The sequence below is a fragment of the Branchiostoma lanceolatum genome, chromosome 12 (assembly GCF_035083965.1).
Source record: "Branchiostoma lanceolatum isolate klBraLanc5 chromosome 12, klBraLanc5.hap2, whole genome shotgun sequence".
NCBI classification, from domain to species: domain Eukaryota; kingdom Metazoa; phylum Chordata; class Leptocardii; order Amphioxiformes; family Branchiostomatidae; genus Branchiostoma; species Branchiostoma lanceolatum.
Genome location: NC_089733.1, coordinates 18,632,343 through 18,653,080, shown reverse-complemented (window position 1 = coordinate 18,653,080; position 20,738 = coordinate 18,632,343). Strand labels below are relative to the sequence as shown.

Genomic DNA, 20,738 nt, shown 5'->3' with positions numbered 1-20,738 from the left:
CAATATATTTTGTGTGTTTGCGTTGGACTTATTTCAAGGCTTCAAGGATAGGCTCTAGATAAAAATGTCCTGTGAATTGTACATGATTGTAATTAAAATATGTCTCTTAATTTGCATAGGTTTTTGCAAGGGTCAGTAAGGTAACTGGAAACAAAACAATTTTTTGCCTAGGCCTTACCACTTGTGGGGGTAACCCTGCCTGATGAAGCTGCAATTACCAATACATGACTGTATATTATGTATTAACAGCCATCTGTATGCTAAAATTGTATGAAGTAACATGTTCCTCCCCTCCCTAGGCTGTAGTTGACCAGCTAGAGGGCCAGACCATGCAGGTCAACATGTTTGATGATAACTGATACATGTTTGATGATAACTGATACATGTTTGATGATAACTGATATTACATGTTCCTTCTCTCCCCAGGCTGTAGTTGACCAGCTAGAGGGCCAGACCATGCAGGTCAACATGTTTGATGATAACTGATACATGTTTGATGATAACTGATACATGTTTGATGATAACTGATATTACATGTTCCTTCCCTCCCCAGGCTGTAGTTGACCAGCTAGAGGGCCAGACCATGCAGGTCAACATGTTTGATGATAACTGATACATGTTTGATGATAACTGATACATGTTTGATGATAACTGATATTACATGTTCCTTCCCTCCCCAGGCTGTAGTTGACCAGCTAGAGGGCCAGACCATGCAGGTCAACATGTTTGATGATAACTGATACATGTTTGATGATAACTGATACATGTTTGATGATAACTGATATTACATGTTCCTTCTCTCCCCAGGCCGTAGTTGACCAGCTAGAGGGCCAGACCATGCAGGTCAACATGTTCGATGATAACTGATACATGTTTGATGATAACTGATACATGTTTGATGATAACTGATATTACATGTTCCTTCCCTCCCCAGGCTGTAGTTGACCAGCTAGAGGGCCAGACCATGCAGGTCAACATGTTTGATGATAACTGATACATGTTTGATGATAACTGATACATGTTTGATGATAACTGATATTACATGTTCCTTCTCTCCCCAGGCCGTAGTTGACCAGTTGGAGGGCCAGACCATGCAGGTCAACATGTTTGATGAGGACCCAGGCAGCAAGGACGACCCACTGGGAAAGTAAGACACACTTTCCACTATTATTCGTTTATTGCTAATTGTTTAGTTGCTGTATGTATTATAACAAGTATTTTGCATTATTTTTGCATTGAGCTTAATCTGTAATTTGTAGACTTTTTGTCATCTTGTGTACGTGATATGGCCAAAAAAAGCTATCTTTGATTCCAGTGAAACAAATCCTCTTTTTATCTATGTCTGGATCTAATGTCTGGATCTACACACGAAAGCAAAGACCTCTGTGTGAAAAGAATTGTGAGCACGCCTTAGTGTATCATCTTTATGACCGTGTGCAATGTGTATGCGGTAGGCCACGTTATTGGAACTCCCTCCACGTTGTTGGAACTCCCCGGCCATGTTTGTTAACTTGTTGATTTTCTCTTCTGTTCCCAGTGCTGCAGTCAGCATTTCAGAAGTGGTGAAGATGGGATTCAGTGATGTGGTAAGTTATTACCTCAGTGAAAATGGAGGTACTGTTTTCTTTCTGTGTGTGTGTTTGTCCTGGTGTGTGTCTGTAGTTATTTGAGCATTGCAGAGTGACAGGATGTGAGGCGGAAAATGGTGTAACTGGAGACTTGCAGGACGGGAAGGCTGGTTTGGCCCGGGTCCAAAGGAAATTATCATGAAAATGCATACTGTAGACGGAATTAGCAAGAAATTCACAATCATGGTAAATGCAACATCTCAGAAATTCACAGAGATATGAGACCTTTGATTTCTTATATGAAATTCTGTGCTGCATATCAAGCATCTCTTGAATGTGTTAAAGTGTATCTTGTGATACCTTTCTGTTTAAGTTGAAAGAGTTATAAACGTTTCCTTGTCCAGTTCTTGCAGAATCACACAATTCAGTAGTTTTATCCTTCCTGTGTTGTAACATGTGTAGGTTTGTTTATTTCATCGTTAATTTGCTGCCGTTGGAATATGCAAACGACTGGACAGATACATCTGCAGATGTCATGGCTCAGTTCTTTAACATGTGTTTTTTGTTTATTTGTTTGTTTAGTGGTTGCCGTTGGAGGATGCGACGACAGGACAGGTTCACCTGCGTATGTCATGGCTCAGCCTGAGCTCACAGATGGAGGCCCTGGATAAGGTACGCCCCCTAGCATCCCACTAACGTACTGCATGCTCTGCTGGAATGCATGTTGGCTTTGATCACATTGAAAGGCATACGTTTGGAAGCTGTGGTTAGGGTCTGACTTAAAGGGATGATGAGGAAATAGGTGAAAAGATTTCTGTGCAACTTTTTTACTGCCGAAATGTAGCATGCAGATTTTCAGTGTAAAGGGTGAACATACTTTGGTAAAGCTGTCAAAGAAATTCAAAGATTGCATGGGAAAAAAATCTTTGGTCTATACCAGTCATGTAACAAATTTGTACATTTGCATATAGTTTTGAAATTGCTGTAAATTGTACCCTACATTGTGGAACAAAGTAGAAAAGTATGCATTTGGAAAACTGCTATTGATTCTTGAAGGTTTGGTTTTAGAATAATTATTGATCATCAAAAATGTTCTGTACTGATCGGGTCTGAAATCGATATGCTCTGTTATCGTTGCATATTTTGACTAATTTGCTGTGATTGACTTGAAGTGATTTCTAGTCGTAGCGATGCCAATGAACGTCTAATGAAATCCTATGCTTTGATCACTCGATGGTGCTTTGCTGTGGACGCTGCTTGCATTGTGATGCCTGCACCCAACCTTAACTCCATTGGTAAGTCTCGGTTGAATCAAAACTGAATCAGATGTTTTTAGCTTTGGTGAAGTTAGGCCACACAAATGTGATTCTATGGATGACATCAATATATGCATGCCTGTTTGTCAAAAAGAGTTGAGCTCCTTTTGACTGATTCACTACAATGACATGTTTGCACATGTCCTGTTCTGTAACATCTCTGAGTGAACAACATAGTTGGAATGTTTGTCAGAGAAGAGAAGCAATGTCTCAAAGTAGTTCTCCAAATCCCCTGTCACACATAGCCCTCCATCCCAACCTTCTCTAGACCATGGTTGGTCATGAGATAGGTCATCTGTGGTTTAGAGTTGTTGGTGAGGTTGCTTATACTAGTCCCTAAAAGTTATCTGCACCAAACCGAAACTCCAAAAAGTTATATTCTTCTTGGATGCAAGAGAAGTGAACTAGATCTAGAAAGAAGTGGATTCGAGGCTACTCCCAACCTTGGTTGGGAAGCAGTTGTGAGCAAAGTTGCTAAGCTGAGGGCTGGGGCCATGCATAGAAAAAAAAAGTAGTAGTCCAGAATGTGTGACAGGGGCGTCAAGTTAAGCCTGCTGCCTGTATATGTGTGTGTGTGTGTGTGTGTCTGTAGTATGTAGAACATTGGAAGGACCGGGCGAGACAGTTCCAGGACCACGGCAGCATCATGGAGGCCATGTACAGCAAGTCCTGCCACCTCATGGGACAGTCGCTCCCAGAAACTCTGCGGGGAAGGGTCGACGAGGTAGTCATGGGAACTGTCAACAAACAAACTGACATGCTACTGGTATATCCTCTCCTGCAAACAGACGAAAGCCCTACATTAAAGTACAGTTTTTTTTACTGCTTCAGCCAAAAAAAGTGCCTCTGAAGCCAAAACAGCATTTTACTTAGTTTGCTGCAGTTTTCAAAACAGTCAACAGGGGGCACTGCAAAACATTGGCCCTTACCCTGCCGAATGGAAAATTTCATTTCTATTGAATTAGACTTGGAATAATCCCAGAAACAAAGCTACTCTGACAAAAACTTTCCACTGATTGGTCACTGGACTGGATTGCTATAGTGATTTTCTGTCTAGTGACTATTGTTCACATCAGCATGTTATAGAAAAAAAAATGGTGCCCAATGATAATGTTTTATAGACAATACATTCATTTGTACTCATGTCTGTGAGCAGGAGAGATAGTTACTGGGCTGATGACACCATTATCGCTTGATGGCAGCATGTTTGGTGATGTTTACCAGACTGGGAAAACAGGAAAGATTTAACGCTTCCCTATTGGTTGTTTGGACAGCGGTAACCGTGGAAACCGCCTCCACAGTATGGAATGCTGGGAAGGAGACGTGGAGGATTCCTGGTTAGCCCCGTGTGTTTGTGTGCCACGCTCAGGAGGTTCTGATGATAACATAGCGTTACACAGTGTGTGGATGATACAGGACCAGTACATTTACATGCATGGAGAAAGCCTGGTTTTATGCAGACTCTGAGGGATTTTGTGCATGTTTCATCCTTCGAATTCTGTTTAGCATTTATTCCAGAAAAAATAGGTAAATACTAAATATGAAACCAAAAAAAAACAGTGGACCAAATCCTGCAGTGTGTATCAAACATAGATGTGAGGATTGGAAAATTTGATAGTATTACACAAATAGCTTTTTGCTTGATAAAATGGGGATGACTGCTTTGCTTTGTTGTTTTGTTTCGTGGAAAGGTCTCTGTGCATTCAGTGTGATGTGTCTCTCTCCCCTGCCTTGTTGAAGAGTTTGATGATTGCTTACTGAAAAAATATACTTCTAAACAAGTTTTTATCCTAGTAGGACGGTCCTGGTTTGTATCTCTAAATAATATGTTGATCTGGTTGCATGTTTGCTACTGTAACAGCTTAGGGCTGTACAGGGGGTGGTCTCAAAGGTTTACCTTTTGAAAAAAGGGAACTTAACCAAAGTATCTTTTTGAAAACATTGAACTTTTGAGGCAACCGTCGTGCTGTATTAACTTGTACTTGAGTTTGTTCTTGTCTTGTACCATCTTCAATCCAAAGACCCAAAGTCCCAAGACGAAAAAACCTGATTGCTCAAAGGTTCGCCTACAAGGTAAGGTTCCATGATGTTACAAGACATGAAGCAAACCTCAGACATCTTATAAACAGAGTCTCTAAGTGTCTTAAAGACTGCATCTCCCTTCCTTACAGAGTCTTGATCAGATGGAGAAGGTGAAGAGGATTGCGGACGCCGACGCCCTGTCGTCTGCCCTGCTGGTCGTCCGCGTGGACTCAGCCAAGAACTTGCCGGTAAGATCAAGGAGGGCAAACGTTTATTTATTTATCTATTTATTTATTTATCTAAACATCCAGCAGACACTTCTGTCAGAAACACTGTGTGAACCAATAATCTACCTAATCTGTATCTGTATCTATATAGCCGGTATAACCGCCATTCGGCGTAACACACCAGCAGGAATTTTACTGTCTTTTTCATCTCTGCTCTTTTCTATCTCACTCCTCTAGACATATACTATATACACACAGATGTGTAGTTTGTACCTCTCCATTTAAAAAGTAATCATCTGAATATCTCTTGCCTTTGTTTACTATGTTTTTTATGTTCTTGAACGAGAAATCACAAAATAATGAAGATGAACGTTTTTATGTTCGTCTCTTTCTCAAAGCCATCAGACAAGAAGAACTTTCTCGTAAGTTTTCTCCTAACAATTTTGCCGGCTCCCTTCCCTAACCATTTCCTTTCTAAGACATCTTAGACATACTTCTTCAACATCTTAGCTGCCACACATAGCTGAAAGTCCATCCTTGGTTCTCATAGCAGTTTTTCATCCAGACCTCCACCTGTACCAATTATTGTCTTCCCTACACCACCCTCCTGCTCTAGTGTGCTTACTGTTAGTGTTAGTGTGGTCTTAAGGTGAAAATAAAGGTGGTGAGACAGCGAGTGAATGAATGAATGGGTATTAAAGTGAAGCATTCAAAGAAGAGATACTAAGAGATTCTAACATTCATTTCTTTTCTAAAGTTCAATGTGTAGAAAACAAAGTTAGTTAGAAAACTTTAAAAGTAAATAAATCTGCAAGACCTAATTGATAATAACAGTTCCATGGTCTTCATAGCATTTTCTCATAGGCTTTCTTTTTCTTGGAAGGTAAGATAGATTGATTACATGTCATTGATTATAAGGTTTTCTCCTAGACTTAAGGCACATACATTTAGTACATTACATAAGAATTAGATGGTAATGTCAACTCTCATGATTTCGCTGGGTACCCTAAGACTGACACATTGAAATAAAAGTGGTACATTTATAGAGATATACAACAAAAATGCTGCATCTATATTCAGCAATTCCCAAGGTATATAATTATGTACACTGCAGAATATTCATGTGTTCAGGACATTCTTGAAAGGCCTTGATAACCTTTTTTTTTTCCGATATTGCAGTCTTAGGGTTACTTGGCGGAATTAAGAGAGTAACTAATATATAACTGTCCATGTTTCCTTCAATACAAAACAATGTGTCCAAAGCTGCATACTAATGTTAGCAAGCTTGATTTCATTCATCCCAATGAACTCACTTGAAATATTCATTTAATAGTCCATTGCTTGGCATGCACTGATGTCTTATCATTCTTTTTTCACCCCTTTCTCCAAGATGCCAGGTATGCTTAAGAACACTCGCCAAGGCCGCAGTATTCCCAGGATGGTAAACAACTTGCATCATATTACATGTAACCCGTATCATCTTACATGTAACTGGAACTACATGGTGTCATCTTACATGTAACGTTACCTGTACCTACCCTCATGCTCTCTAACATCTCACATTACCTCTGTCAGCAGGCAGCTTTGTGTGTGGGGGATGTGACTGTTTGTGCAACTTGCTAAAATTACTGGCTTTAAATGTCATAATGTCTGTCTACTTGGTGAAAAGTTGAGTGTGTTGAGGTTTTAAAGCAACAGTTTTTTTATGTTTCAATCTCAAAGTTGCTCAGTCTATAACTGCAGCAAGTTTTGTCTCAACAAGGGATAGGATTAACCCAATATTTCTCTATCATGAATTAAGAAAAGGCTTTGACTGTTAGTTTGACTGTTAAAACATTTTTGACTTCAACTTTGGATCTATAATACTGTGACAGGTGTCTACTATGCATGTGCTTGTACATGTAGGTGTCTTTTCCTTTGATGATGTCAGGTGCCATTGCATCACTGTAGATTGAAGTATATGTTACACGCATTATGAATATGGTAATTTCAATTAATATACTGAATATTAAGGCCATGCATTGTTATATATAGGTACATTGTCTATTTGCTTTACATATTACATCTTTCTTCAACATGTTCCAAAAAACACACAATCTCTCAGTTAAGGAAAGCACAGCTAGTAGGAGAAGACAACAGTACTGTAAATACAGTACAACAATTGTATATTGTTGTACCATAAATATGTAATGATATATGTTGATAGAGTTATTAGGACTCAAATGACTGTGTATCTCTGTTATACTTTATCTGACCCTTACCCCTTCCCTCATGACCTCAATGAAAAGCGGCCTGCGTGCCGATTTGAGCTTATCATGAATAAACAAAGGATCAAACAAACAAACAAACAAACAAACAAACAAACAAAGACCTTGTAGTTCTTAATTCCTCAAGTGTTGTACATTTTGAATATAACATGACGCTACTTATAAGCATATAACATGGTGGTACTTTTCAGCCCTAACCATGTATGAAAGTGTTGTTGTGTAACAAGTGTAGCTTAACAGTTTCATCAAAGTTTCTAACAGGACATGGTAGCATTGTGACAGTCATCTTCTAGCTCTATGTACTAATATCCTAGATAACTTTCTTTCTGATATCTTGTCTTTCCACAGGAATCTTTTGCTTATGGCTGCAGGTCTAATTTTAGTTTCTTCTTCTCTCTCTGAGAGTACAAATGTGAGGAACTGAATAATTATGTGACTCTGCAGTCTTGTTCTTTAACTGCTTCTAGGTGATCTAAGACAGTGATGCCATCTTTTCCTCCTACTTTTTACAGGAAACATTAACGGTAGGGCTGCAGTTCTAATCTAGGGGCCTCCTTCATTTTTATTACTGTATAATACATAATAATGCATTCTGATGATCTTTAATTACATGTAGCTTTCAAATCTTGGTACATGGCTTTATTCACGTCAAGCAATATTTACATTAATTGGTATCATAGAATGCTAAAAATGTTACCATTTGACAATTAGTCCTCAAACTTAAAGTTAATAGCATTAAAGCATTGTTACAATAATGTCTCAACTTTTTAAGGTAATGTCTATTCTACCAGGTTCTATAGATTGAGGTGACTTTAGGCACAATCATTGGAAACAGCAGAACATGACAATGGGACCACAAAGTCAAAGGTTATTGTTCGATCAAAATGGCTGATAAAGACTGTCAGGCTGTTTGCTTGATGATGATGTTTGTCCATCAGAGTCTCTCTTCAGATTAGTTCTAATGACATCATTGAAGAGATTCATCAGTCACGTGTAATAACATATTCATCAATCAGTGACTTAGAAAAGGTAACGAGATACGCCCCTCCAAATTTTTTATGTCTACTGTACATCTTGATCACAGTGACCTTGTCTCGCGAGAACTCTCTAGTTTCTGTCACGAGACTAGGTCACTCTGTGATCAAGATGTACAGTAGACATCGAAAATTTGGAGGTGCGTATCTCGTTACCTTTTCTATTAGTCACTGATTGATGAATATCCTTGTAACTGTTACTAATGACAGATTTGTGTGAACACGCTTAACCATGTTGATGTAAGTAACATGCTTCACCTGGTGTTTTATAGACAGTGAAGAAGTCTGGAAGCGACCCCAACCCCTATGTGGAGCTGTCCGTCGCACAGAAGCATTGGAAAACCAAGGTGAGTTCAAGGTCATGTTCTTCCTTGTCACTTCTCAGACCCTTATTTTCAGCATTATTGCCTCGGTCCATGGAAACTGAGGTATCATGCAATTGGTTGACGTGTTTGTTGATTTGTGTTGGTGTGTCAGCAAAATGGCATCCTGCCAGAGGGTAAGGTGAACATGATGTAATAGGATACTTGGAGAATTGGTAGTTGATTTGGCTTTGGTCCAGTGTTACAGACAGGCAGGATGACTCATGGCTACACCCTCGCAGGTTCTTTTGAGCTTGTTTAGAACTTGTTACTTACTAATAGCAGTTTGTGCTGATTAGCAGTTTTCTCCAGTGGTTTGATGTTGGGTCAGCTCTGACTCTCGATAATGTAATAGTCCAAGCAAAGTCCATTTTGTGCATGGGTGATTTCCCTACCTCCAGACTGGCATGTTCTGAGTTTAAATCCCACCATTATTGCTCACTGTCTTGACTTGCATGTGACTTGTTGTAAAACATGATGACAAATTAAGCCGCTTCTCCTAACGTACAACAGTGTAGTTTCTGAGACTCAGGGACTGCCAAAGAGAAAGAAGAACATAATATGTGGCATTCTCAGGTATACTTGTTTGGTACATGTACATGTTTAAAATAGAGCAGTAGCAAAGTGTATTGGAAACATCTGCATGCTTGCTGGGCCTCTCACTTTCAGCCACACTTTGGAATTCACCAAGTAGCAAGTTCTTTTTAACTGGTTAGATGGCTTAAGTTGGTAAGATATACAGTAGGATATACTTGTCTCTACCATGTCTGGTACATTAACTCCTGGAGCAAACTAGGGCTTAGTGTTAGGACTGATCATGTCCACAGTCTTCTGTATTGTCTGTATTGCTGTGGAAGCATGTGCCTGTTGTTTGACCATAGATACCCCTGTGCATCTGCAGTGCCTCTTCATGGTAGCTGATTGTTTTTCTGTAATCACCCAGGCTTGCCCCAGGTTGTTAAGTGACATGGCAATGGAAGGATGTGCCTGTTGTTTGACCATAGACACCCCTGTGCATCTGCAGTGCCTCTTCATGGTAGCTGATTGCTAATTCCTGTGATCATTAAATTTTATTCCCAGGTTGTTGTACTGTGGCAATTTCAGGGTGAGCTGTACTCTGACCATAGACATTTTTGTGAAATTTCAAATTGCAGTGCCTGTTCATGATGGCTGATTGCTTTAAACACCAGGAGCAAACTAGATCTTAGTATTAGGACTGATCTTTTTCAGGACTGTCTTTATTACCTGTAGTGTAGTGTAAATGTTGTCTGGGGGACAACGTTGTACCATAGCCAGGGCCTCTTGGCAGAGAGCGTTTGCCTTCTCGTGATCACCCATTTGGTACCAAGCATACCCTAGGCTGTTGAGGCAAGTGGCAGTCTCACAATTTGAAGAATCCTGACCATAGATACTCCTGTACATCTGCAGTGCCTCCTCAATGTAGCCGATACCTTTCTTGTGTTGACCTGAAAAGTCCAAGGTGGTTCCCAGGCTGAGGAGTAACAGGGCGATGTGAGGAAGCGGTGTTTGCTGGCCGAAGATACTCCTGTACATCTGCAATGCCTCTTCATAGTAGCTGCTAGCTTTCTCTAGTTGATCCATACGATCCCAGGCTGTCCCCAGATTGTAGAGAGTTGCAGCAATGTCAGGACGTGCTACGCTCTTATCATAGAGCCTTCTGTACATTTGCAGTGCCTCCTCAAAAAGGCTGATTGCATTTGAGTAATTACAGAGTTGAGACCAGGCTGTTGCCAGGTTGTTAAGTACAAGGGCAATCTCAGGATGTGGTGTATTCTGACCATACACAGTCTTGTACATCTGCAGTGCCTGTTCCTGGTAACTGACTGCTTTTCCATAATCACCAAGCTTTTCCCAGACTGACCCCATGTTGGTGAGTGACAAGGCAATGTGAGGATGTACTGTATTCTGACCATAGATGCTCCTGCGCATCTGCAGTGCCTCTTTGTAGTAGCTAAATGCTCTGCTGTGGTCGTCTAGCTTGTATGAAGCATTTCCCAGGCTGCTGAGAGAGTGGGCAATGTCAGCATGTGCTGTGCTTTTACCATAGATACTCCTTTGCATCTGCAGTGCCTCTTTGTGGTAACTGATTGATTTCCTGTAATCACCCAGTGTCTCCCAGGATGCTCCCAGGATGTGGAGTGAGTTGGCAATTTCAGCATGTGCTGTACTTTTTCCATAGACACTCCTGCGCATCTGCAGTGCCTCTTCATGGTAGCTGATTCCCTTTCTGTAATCACCCAGTTCATCCAAGGCTGTCCCCACGTTACCGAGTGAAATGGCAATCTCAGGATGTGCTGTTTTCCGACCATAGATACTCCTTTTCATCTGCAGTGCCTCTTCATGGTAACTGAGTGATTTTCTGTAATCACCAAGGTGACGCCAGGCTATCCCCAGGTTGTTGAGTGAAGTTGCAATGTGAGGATGTGCTGCACTCTGACCATAGACACTCCTTTGCATCTGCAATGCCTGTTCATGGTAGCTGATGGCTTTCCTGTAATCACGCAGATCTCTCCATTGTCCACCCATGTTGTTGAGTGAAACGGCAATGTCGGCATGTGCTGTTTTCTCTCCATGCACTCGTCTGTACATCTGCAGTGCCTCTTCAAAGTACCCGAGTGCTTTGCTGTGCTCACCCAGATGGTTCCAGGCTCGTGCCGTGTTGTTGAGTAAGGTGGCAATGTCCACGTGTGCTGCGGTCTCACCATAGATGCTCCTGTACACTGGCAAGGCCTGTTCATAGTAGCTGAGTGCTTCCTTGTTATTGCCCAGGGCACTAGATGAGGCGCCCAGGTACACGAGTAAACCGGCGATGCAAGGACGAACTTTGACTGCCATTCGACCACCAACACTCCTGTACATCTGTAGTGACATCTTGTTGCAAGTAACTGAATATTGATACTGTCCAATCATGTGTAGAGCATGTCCAAGTTTGATAAAAAAGTCCATCTGCTCAGTCAGAGTGTACGTAGCAAATTCATGTCCTTCCACAGCCTTCAAATAGCATTTGACAGCTAGCATATATTTACAGAGCTGGTGGTGCATGGTTCCCTTCACATATTGAGAATTCTTATAGAATTCAGGGAGTAGATTTGGACCTGATTTGTCTCCAGACCATTCTGACAAATTCTGTTTAAGAGGAACTGCTGTGAAATAGTATCTGAAAAGCTGTTTTTCATTGGTCAGATGGAAAACTGGTTTTAGAGCATTTGTTTGTGCTTCATCATTGGTCTGTAGTGATGAATCCTGCCCATGCTGTGCTGTTTCCATCGAGGCCAAAGCTGACAGGTTTTCCTTCTGTCCACCATTTGCAATGTAGGTTCTGAGCCTGAGTTCTGCTGAGATGCTGGTAAGCACTGTCAGGTGGTGTGCATTGTTGGGACTGATCACTTGCTGGTTTTTCATTTCCTTTATCGTCCCCCAAACTGTGGTAGGTTCAATATGTGAGGAAAGAGCCAAGCATTCAACTGCTAATCCTGGGAAGCGGTAGAGTTTCTTCTTCACATCAACTAGCCTTGCTGTAACTGTTTCCTCCTTACTGTACAGGTAGTTGTTGATGTTCTCCCTCTGTGTCTCCTGTGTCAGTTGTTGAGCCATTTTACCCCCATCAGCTTGCAGTATCTTCACTGTGATGGTCTTGTACATGACAATCAAACCCTGGTCTCCTGCTATCAGGCATGGGTTTCTCAAGATAGTGGCAAGGTGATACCCTTCCTTCAGGTACAGTGTGACATCATTCTGCAGTATTGAAGCCATGTTTTCTGGGGTGCAGATGAGTTCACTGCATTGTTCATCCATAGTTCCCAGCCTGCCCAATGGAGTCTTGCTTGCCTTTGGCATGGAGCCATCAAATGCAAACCCACGTGGTGTAACAGAGTCATAGTACCAGTTGTCAAGTGGATTCTCAGAATAGAAGTCATTGAGAGATTTTATTCCCAGTGCTGGGAGAATGGTTTCCCCCAGGTTGACCACCTTGAGGTGTAGATAGTGGGTGAGGTTACGGAAATACACAAGACATTCTTCACTCTCTTCTTCTACCAAGATGGCAAACTCCAGGTCTGAGTATGGAGTTACCAGTCCTGTGGCCTGTGAACCCAAACCTATCAGGGCATACTTACAGGGAGGGGGACCCATTAACCCAATACACTCTTCTACAAGCAGGCTGATGAACTCCTTCCTTTGTTGTGCAATGTTCTCAAACAACTGCCTGACAGCCTGAGCTCGTTTTGCCTCTATCTCTTTGACACATGGATCGTCCTCATCATGTACATAGGGATCCAGCTGCTGGTCAATGGTTTCCATCTCCAGCTTGATCTGGTCCCGCATCTCCTTCAGCTGTTTCTTGTGTTTTTCTGTGTCACCTTTGCTCACATTACATTTATTGCCTTCTAAGATACAACTAAGAAATGATTTCTCTACATCTCTAATAGCTGTTGCTATGTTAGCATTGAGGACTTGATCCTCTGACCTGGCTATTGCTGCGTTGTAGAGTGCTGCTGCTTTGACAAAGTCTCCCCCGTCTCCTGTCTGCTGACCTCGCTTACTGTAGACATCCCCCAACTTGCACAGGGGCACCACCTCTCTCTGGTACTGCTGGGCTGTGGGGTCTGCATGGGGGGAATGGAATTGATGTTGAGCATGACATACAATGATATTAATCTGGACAAGAAAAGGAGAAATGTCAGGAAAAAAAATTAATATTTTTCCTCAAATCTGAGTTTCTAACCTACCTGGTACATGTACCGTCTTGAGTGCAGCTGCGAAGTGCTGCTCTGCTGAGTCCAAGTCTCCTCTGGCGAGGGAGGAGTCACCATCCTTAAGGTGCTGTTTACACTGACTGGGAAGGAAGGAGCAATGCATTGCTTTTTGATATGTTTTCTACAATGTAAGATGGCACGTACATGTCTTTGTGTTTGATTCTTTTTTTGTCATTCCTGTTTCTATCACTTTGCCATAAAACAAGTTTACCTACTAGTAGTTTTTTTAACCTGTTCAATGTTGAAGTCTATGTGATTACATGTATGTTATGTTTGTACAAACTAAGACAAAATATTAACATTTTTTGGACTGTAAAGCCATCACATGTAAGTCTTACCTGAAGTTTAACTGATCTTGAATGGCATCTGTCCCAGTGATGTTCCCTAACTGGTGAGCTTCAGGTGACTCTTTGTGTTTGGGCTGCTGCATGATAAAAATACAATCATGCTGTGAGTTGTTAATGTTATATGCCTTTTTCACCCCATAATAGTCAAGTCAAGTCATAATATACATCATCTTTCACTGACTCGTATCAACCTGTTTTTTTTTTAAATTCTATGTTGAAAAAGACAATTTATCTAAGAAAACAAAAGTGGTTGGGTGGTGCCCAGGGTTATCTGAAAAGCAGATCCATAGATCTGAGATGTACTCTGGTTAGATAAATAAATAGAATTGACAAGGTACATGTACAATGTAGTTGGCAGAATGATGATTATTGATATCTGCAATTGGAACAGTAAATAGTAATACTAACATCAACTTTTTTTTAAATGTTCAAATTTCAGTATCTTACGGCTGAAACATCTCACCTTGCTCAATTTTCCTCTGGTCTTCTCCATGTACCCGATACGATGTTCCAGGGTCACTTTTGTCTCAGGATCCTCACATCTTGTCAGGGCTCTGCTGTACATGGCAGCTGCCTTGGAGAACTGGGAAAGATCCAACATTTTTCTGCCTTTCTCAAGGTAGAAATCTCCAAGAGATTTGAGAACCTCAAGCTCCAAGAACATGTCACTAACTTCAAGTGCTGCCACTAATGTTCCTGTGTAAGTTTGTTCAATGGAGCTATCAGATTTCTCATCATTTTTTTCTAGTTTGTCACAAATCTCTGCCACCCTTAAGACATTGCTGTCAGCAGGACCCCAGTAGTCTTGTGACAACCACCGATAGTGAGGAGTGTACCCCTGCAGCAGTTGTCTGGAGAGTTTCTCCATGTAGCCGATACGATGTTCCAGTGTTTGCTCCATGTCTGGATCTGTGCAGCGCAGTAGGGCAGCAGCATACAGGCCAGCAGCCTTGTCAAACTCTGCTGAATCTTTACTGAGCTTGGCTTTCTGAAGATGCAGGTCTCCAAGACTTTTCAAGATTTCTACCTCAGTGAAGAGATCCTTGTTAAGAATGGCATCTCTTAGTGTCTGTCCATAATCGATTTCTTGGTCACGTCTCTTGAGGCCCAACTCCAAGTTCTGTAGCTTGTTTGCCAGGCTTGTTATGTTGATGTCTGACATTTTTGTGTTCTTATTTCAAAGACTAGTCTGCAATTAGATAAAAGAAGAAATAACCTCTTAAAGTCTTATTGTCAGAGGTATTTCAGGGACTTGTTTGGTGCATGTTTGCATTGTTGTTGTAGCTTGTAGCCGTACTGGCAGTCTGTCTGTCAACAAAGGTTCTCAATAATTTATTATACACTAGCATACAGAATATAAAATTTTTACAGACTGCACACAATACTATGCCATTAGGCTTGCCCCTGAGGCTTGTCTAAATCTCACCTGGATGTCTGAGACTTCACAACTGTGAACCTGCCTGCGTAGAGACTTGCTTGTTTCCCCCTGTACTGGTAACAGTTCTGGTTTATTCATTCTGACTGAGGCAGAACTTTTATTGTGCCACTGCCGGGACTTTCCACTATGTCATACATGTAGCCATAAAGTCATAAGTTTGTCATATGACAGCCAATCAATTGTGTCAGGGTGAAAGGTCACTTGTTATCTATCAGTAATACCTTTGCTTAACCCTTGCTTGTGGGTAGAGTTTTTAGAGAGAGGGTGTGATTGATTTTGGGTCCCCCATGACTGCCTGCAAACTACAATTATCAGACTAAGGAAAAAGAAAAATTGTGTTTCCGGTTATGGTGCTGAAAAAATAGGGTTGGTAGGTAGGGAATCTCTTTTTTTTCTTTTCTTGTTGTTGATATTTTTACCACAGTGGTCTAAACAATCTAAAACTGAAATAGGGCTCTGGTATTTTCAACACCATATTGTAATTATCCATGTACGTTGTACGAACATATATATACAGTTACTGTGGTATATCAATAAACTGAGGAAAAAAGTACACGTCCTTGAATCAGCTGTTCAAAGCTTTCACCTGTTACAGAATATGAAACAAAAGAACTTCACTTATGTTTCGAATTCCAGCAATTTTTCAGATGCCAGATTGAATCTTTTATGTCCGTTGCCAGCGGCTGACCAAAAAGGTTTTTGCTAGGGTCTGTCGGGTAACCCGAAACACAACATATCTTTCCAAGGTCTAACCTGTAACTGTAAGTAGTGTTAGGATGAACAGTCTTGTGTAAATCTCACCTGCTGAGTAGAGACTTGGTTGTACTGGTGAGAGTTCTGGGTTTTTCCTCTGAGTCAGGTGTGGCTATCATGGACCACTGCAGGGACTTTCCACATGAGTCATGCATGTACATGTAGCCATTAAGTCACAAGTCTGTCATATGACTGTCAGTTAATTGTGTCAGGATTGAAAGGTCACTTGTTATCTATAGATAATACATTTCACCTTTGATCTGGATACAGTTTGGTAATTTTGTCAATCAATAACCTTTATGGTGTGCTCAGTCTAAGCTTTCTGAGTTCCATGTTTGTGACTGGGAGTAAATATTGAGCTGGGGATAAGGGACGATCAATGATGACATGTCATGCTTTACCTTTCTTTGGGTGTCTGAGTCAACTCGTCTGTTTGTGGGCCGCAAAGTTACTTGAATGTCTTTATTGCCAAACGACTTGATAAGTTTCAAAAACATCTGGGAAAGTGGGGAAAACTATATACTGTCCTTTCTACGTAAATCTTTCCTGTCATTATGTTTTTGATTACCAAGATGTATAGGTTCTCATTTACTATGTGTGATCATATATCATTGTTTCCTGGTTTTATGTATCAGTTTTGTGGTTTTTCATGTGTTTCATTTATTTTGTATATACCGTATGCCATGTTTTCTTATTATTTCTTTGTTATTTTGAAAACTAATAAATTATAATTTACATTTATTTATCTATCACATACTTTTATGAAGGGATAAAAGCTACTGTTAGTAACAGTCCGTCGTACAATTTTAACAATGTTTCAATTGATATTGATTTACATTGATTTACATTGTGAAATGTTTGGGACTTCCCATTTCTGTGTTATACTTCTGTCGGAAGTCTGTCTTGTAACTGTGGGTAAACAGTGAGCTGGGGATAAGGGTCAGTGGTGACATGTCATGCATGAACTTTGGGTGTCTGAGTCAATGCGTCTGTTTGTGGACAACAATACCTGTCTAGAATGTTTCACCATGGCCAAAGATTGCCAGATTTCTAGTCCCCCTCGGGTTTTTCCCATGTAGTCAGCATCAATGCGGCTTTAAAGCTTTAATTATCAGTGCGGCAGTGAACAGGAGTTTCACTAACTGAAGGTAATATCTAAAATCAACAAACCCACTTACGATGAAAAACGTGGGTCTCTTAATTTTCCACCGCCTTCAAAAAAGAAGTCAAACCCAACCATAGTCAACCTTAGTTAACTTAGAACTTTGAAAGTAGTCTAGATAATTATTTTTGATTCCCATGTATTCCCATGTACTTGTTTGTCTGCAATTAGCCTTCGGGCATGAACTTGCAATAAAGTTATTTATTTAATAAGTGGGGATAAGGGTCAGTGATGACATGTCATGCGTTACCTTTGACTTTGGGTGTCTGAGTCAACTCGTCTGTTTGTCGGCCACGTTACTTGAATGTCTTACTAGATGTAATTGTAAATGTCATTTTTGTCCATGGCAAAAAATGGCTGATTTTTGGTCCCCCTTGGTTTTTCCTATGGAAGTGTTAAGGCTTGGTATGTCAGGCACATGGGAGGGAGATGATATCTTAGACTATCCTTCATGTGAACCAATAGCTACACTATCATGTATGTGCCAATCGTAATCATACTATAGGAAAATATATCAAAGAATGTCTACTAATAGATGTTAGAAATTCTTCCAATGATTGTAAAAGTTCATGATCCCATACTATACACTCTAGACTTATATTAATAGTAAGATTAGCCTGATAGAAGTACCAGTGGACGCCATACTTTGTACCTTATACAATTGTTGTGCAATAAAGTTATTATTATTGTTCATATTGATAGTCCTTATTGGGGGTCCCTTTGGCCACCATGTAACAATCTTTCTATCAGCTTTCACTGCTGGCCAAGAGCTAAGGATTGGAGGCTATCAAAAGATAGAATGATTATCTCAAGATGATATATTCTGTTGCTCAACTGATAACAGTGTAATGATATTAGTCATGACTGTGTGTGAAGCCAGCTCTGGATTTAGAGTATAGAATAATTGTATGAAGTTATATTTTGTACAAAGATACTATGAACTCCCTCTGACAATGAATGCTTCCATGTGTTTCTGCAGCCCCAGTACAACACCTATGAGCCTGTGTGGGAAGAAGCCTTCAACTTCCTCATCCAGAACCCTCTACATCAAGAACTACTCGCTGAGGTAAGCTTACATGCACATGTACATACAAACAAACATACATACAGAACCCTCTACATCAAGAACTGCTCGCTGAGGTAAGCTTACATGCACATGTACATACAGAACCCTCTACATCAAGAACTGCTCGCTGAGGTAAGCTTACATGCACATGTACATACAAACAAACATACATACAGAACCCTCTACATCAAGAACTGCTCGCTGAGGTAAGCTTACATGCACATGTACATACAAACAAACATACATACAGAACCCTCTACATCAAGAACTACTCGCTGAGGTAAGCTTACATGCACATGTACATACAGAACCCTCTACATCAAGAACTACTCGCTGAGGTAAGCTTACATGCACATGTACATCCAGAACCCTCTACATCAAGAACTACTCGCTGAGGTTAGACTTTACGCCTTCGGTCTGATGGCCTCAACTGGGCAGACATGTTGTATTGATGTTACCAGGAGTGACTTGGACTCTTGTACATGCAGCTGTTGTTAGTCTGTAGCTGAAGAGCCTCCTTATGCTTGGTAAGATGTCTTAGATATTTAAGATGCTGGATAAGATGTCTTGGATATTTAAGAAACTTTAATGTCTTCAGGTGAAGGATGAGAAGACTAAGAAGACCCTCGGTAAGAAGGTGATCAGCGTTAAGAGCCTCCTCACGCTGGATAAGATGTCCACCAAGAGGCCCTTCCGACTGGACGGGACGAGTGCAGAACTTCACATGGAGCTCATCCTTAGGGTGAGTAAACAATAAACAACAACAACAACAACAGTAATGTTAGCCCTAACACTAACTTCACATGGAGCTCATCCTCAGGGTGGGTAAACAACAGTTAACAACAAAAAATAAATGACAAACAATAGATGAAACAAACAATAAAATAACAAACAGTAAACAACAACAACTGTAATGTAAGCCCTAAAACTAACTTCACATGGAGCTCTACCTCAGGGATGGTAAACAACAAATAATATCAACAAAAAGGAAACAACAAACAGTAAACAAAAAACAGCTAACCATCATGTTAACTCTAATACTAACTCATTCTCTGGGTGAGTATGGAGCTCATCCTCACAGTAGACAGCTGGAATAAATCCCCACTACCTCCACATGTAGTAGCCCTTCCACTGGTCAAGCCCCTTGCAGCTTGGTGGCCAACATCTTTCTTAGCCAGGAGAATTGGGAGCATCCTCTTAATCCTTTTGACTCCCACCGTTGAGTCGTTCCGTGCCAGGCTGGAGGCCTGCCCGCCTTAGCCTGGGACCTCAACTCCCCCCCTACTTTGCCCCTGAAGGGGCTATTTGGGGGTATCATATGTAGATGTAGATGTAGATGTGTGTCCCAACACAAACTGGACCTGGTCTAGTCATTCTCAAACTGAGAACTGTCTGTTGTGGTCACACACTAGTTAACAGGTCTGTCCCTGGTACTGAACAGCACAAGCCTACATTGTGATTATGCCTGTCCATGGTGCTGAACTAATGGTTAGGTCAACAGGATTTGATATTATAATAGTGTTAGAGGCAGTGATGACAGGTTTCCACACTGACAGAAAATCCTTTTTGACTGATTTTCATACTGATGAAGAATCCTGAGCTCCTCTTATAATTTGTTACTTCTGAGTTTTTAAATCAGTCTTCCCAGGCTTGGAGGTAAGGTCAACAAACACACAAGGCATCTTATTGATAAAGCTCACTGACAGTGAAATTAATTGTATTTCTTTTGCACAGATTTACATATAGCACTTTTATCTCTTTTATATATCTTTGGTGCTTTACCTCTAAATATGTAATAATTATTGTCCTTTATATATACCAATAGCGAAGTTGACTTCTCAGGTTCCTGGTTTAAGATGATGGCATTTTCGAAAACTTGTTTTGTTCATTCAACAAGTGATTTTTAGTTACTGTAGAGTTTGACACTAGCCATTTCCCAAAATACGATTATAAGCCCAGCTCATTCATAAGAACCTATTCTGAATTTAGAGCTTTGATTTAGAAATCATGTGTAGAAAAGTGACAGTGATTGACATAAGAAATCATGTGTAGAAAAGTGACAGTGATTGACATAAGAAATCATGTGTAGAAAACTGACAGTGATTGACATAAGAAATCATGTGTAGAAAAGTGACAGTGATTGACATATTCTCTCCACAGATCCTCTCCTCCGAGGCTGATGAAAGTGACGACCTCGACGAAATCGAGCCGATCAGCCCGACCGCTGCGGGCCCCTCCACCCCGGCCGCGCCGCCCACGGAACCTGCGCAACCCTCCCCCGCCTCAAGCACAGAGGACAGGCAAGCCAATAACTCCAACGGCAGCGTAGTTAGGCGGCGCAACAACGCGGCTAACGCTTCTACTACTACCCCCACGTGAGTCTCACCACATACTCTCACCA

General features: G+C 40.9%; 1 protein-coding gene across 9 annotated transcripts in view; it reads left to right on the top strand.

The window, feature by feature from the left end:
* Positions 1-20,738, top strand: part of LOC136445563 (extended synaptotagmin-2-like) — a 55,915-nt gene that overhangs the window by 30,870 nt on the left and 4,307 nt on the right. The window contains exons 11-20 of one of the 9 annotated variants that reach the window (XM_066443626.1): positions 1,062-1,147; positions 1,538-1,586; positions 2,151-2,240; positions 4,186-4,221; positions 5,056-5,154; positions 6,524-6,574; positions 8,707-8,781; positions 18,251-18,337; positions 18,936-19,079; positions 20,498-20,712. In XM_066443626.1, coding sequence (XP_066299723.1) covers positions 1,062-1,147; positions 1,538-1,586; positions 2,151-2,240; positions 4,186-4,221; positions 5,056-5,154; positions 6,524-6,574; positions 8,707-8,781; positions 18,251-18,337; positions 18,936-19,079; positions 20,498-20,712 — 932 coding nt within the window. Of the gene's footprint in view, positions 1-1,061; positions 1,148-1,537; positions 1,587-2,150; positions 2,241-3,476; positions 3,609-4,185; positions 4,222-5,055; positions 5,155-5,531; positions 5,556-6,523; positions 6,575-8,706; positions 8,782-18,250; positions 18,338-18,935; positions 19,080-20,497; positions 20,713-20,738 lie in introns of all 9 variants that reach the window. The other 8 variants (XM_066443624.1, XM_066443629.1, XM_066443631.1 and 5 more) reach the window with 8 other exon arrangements.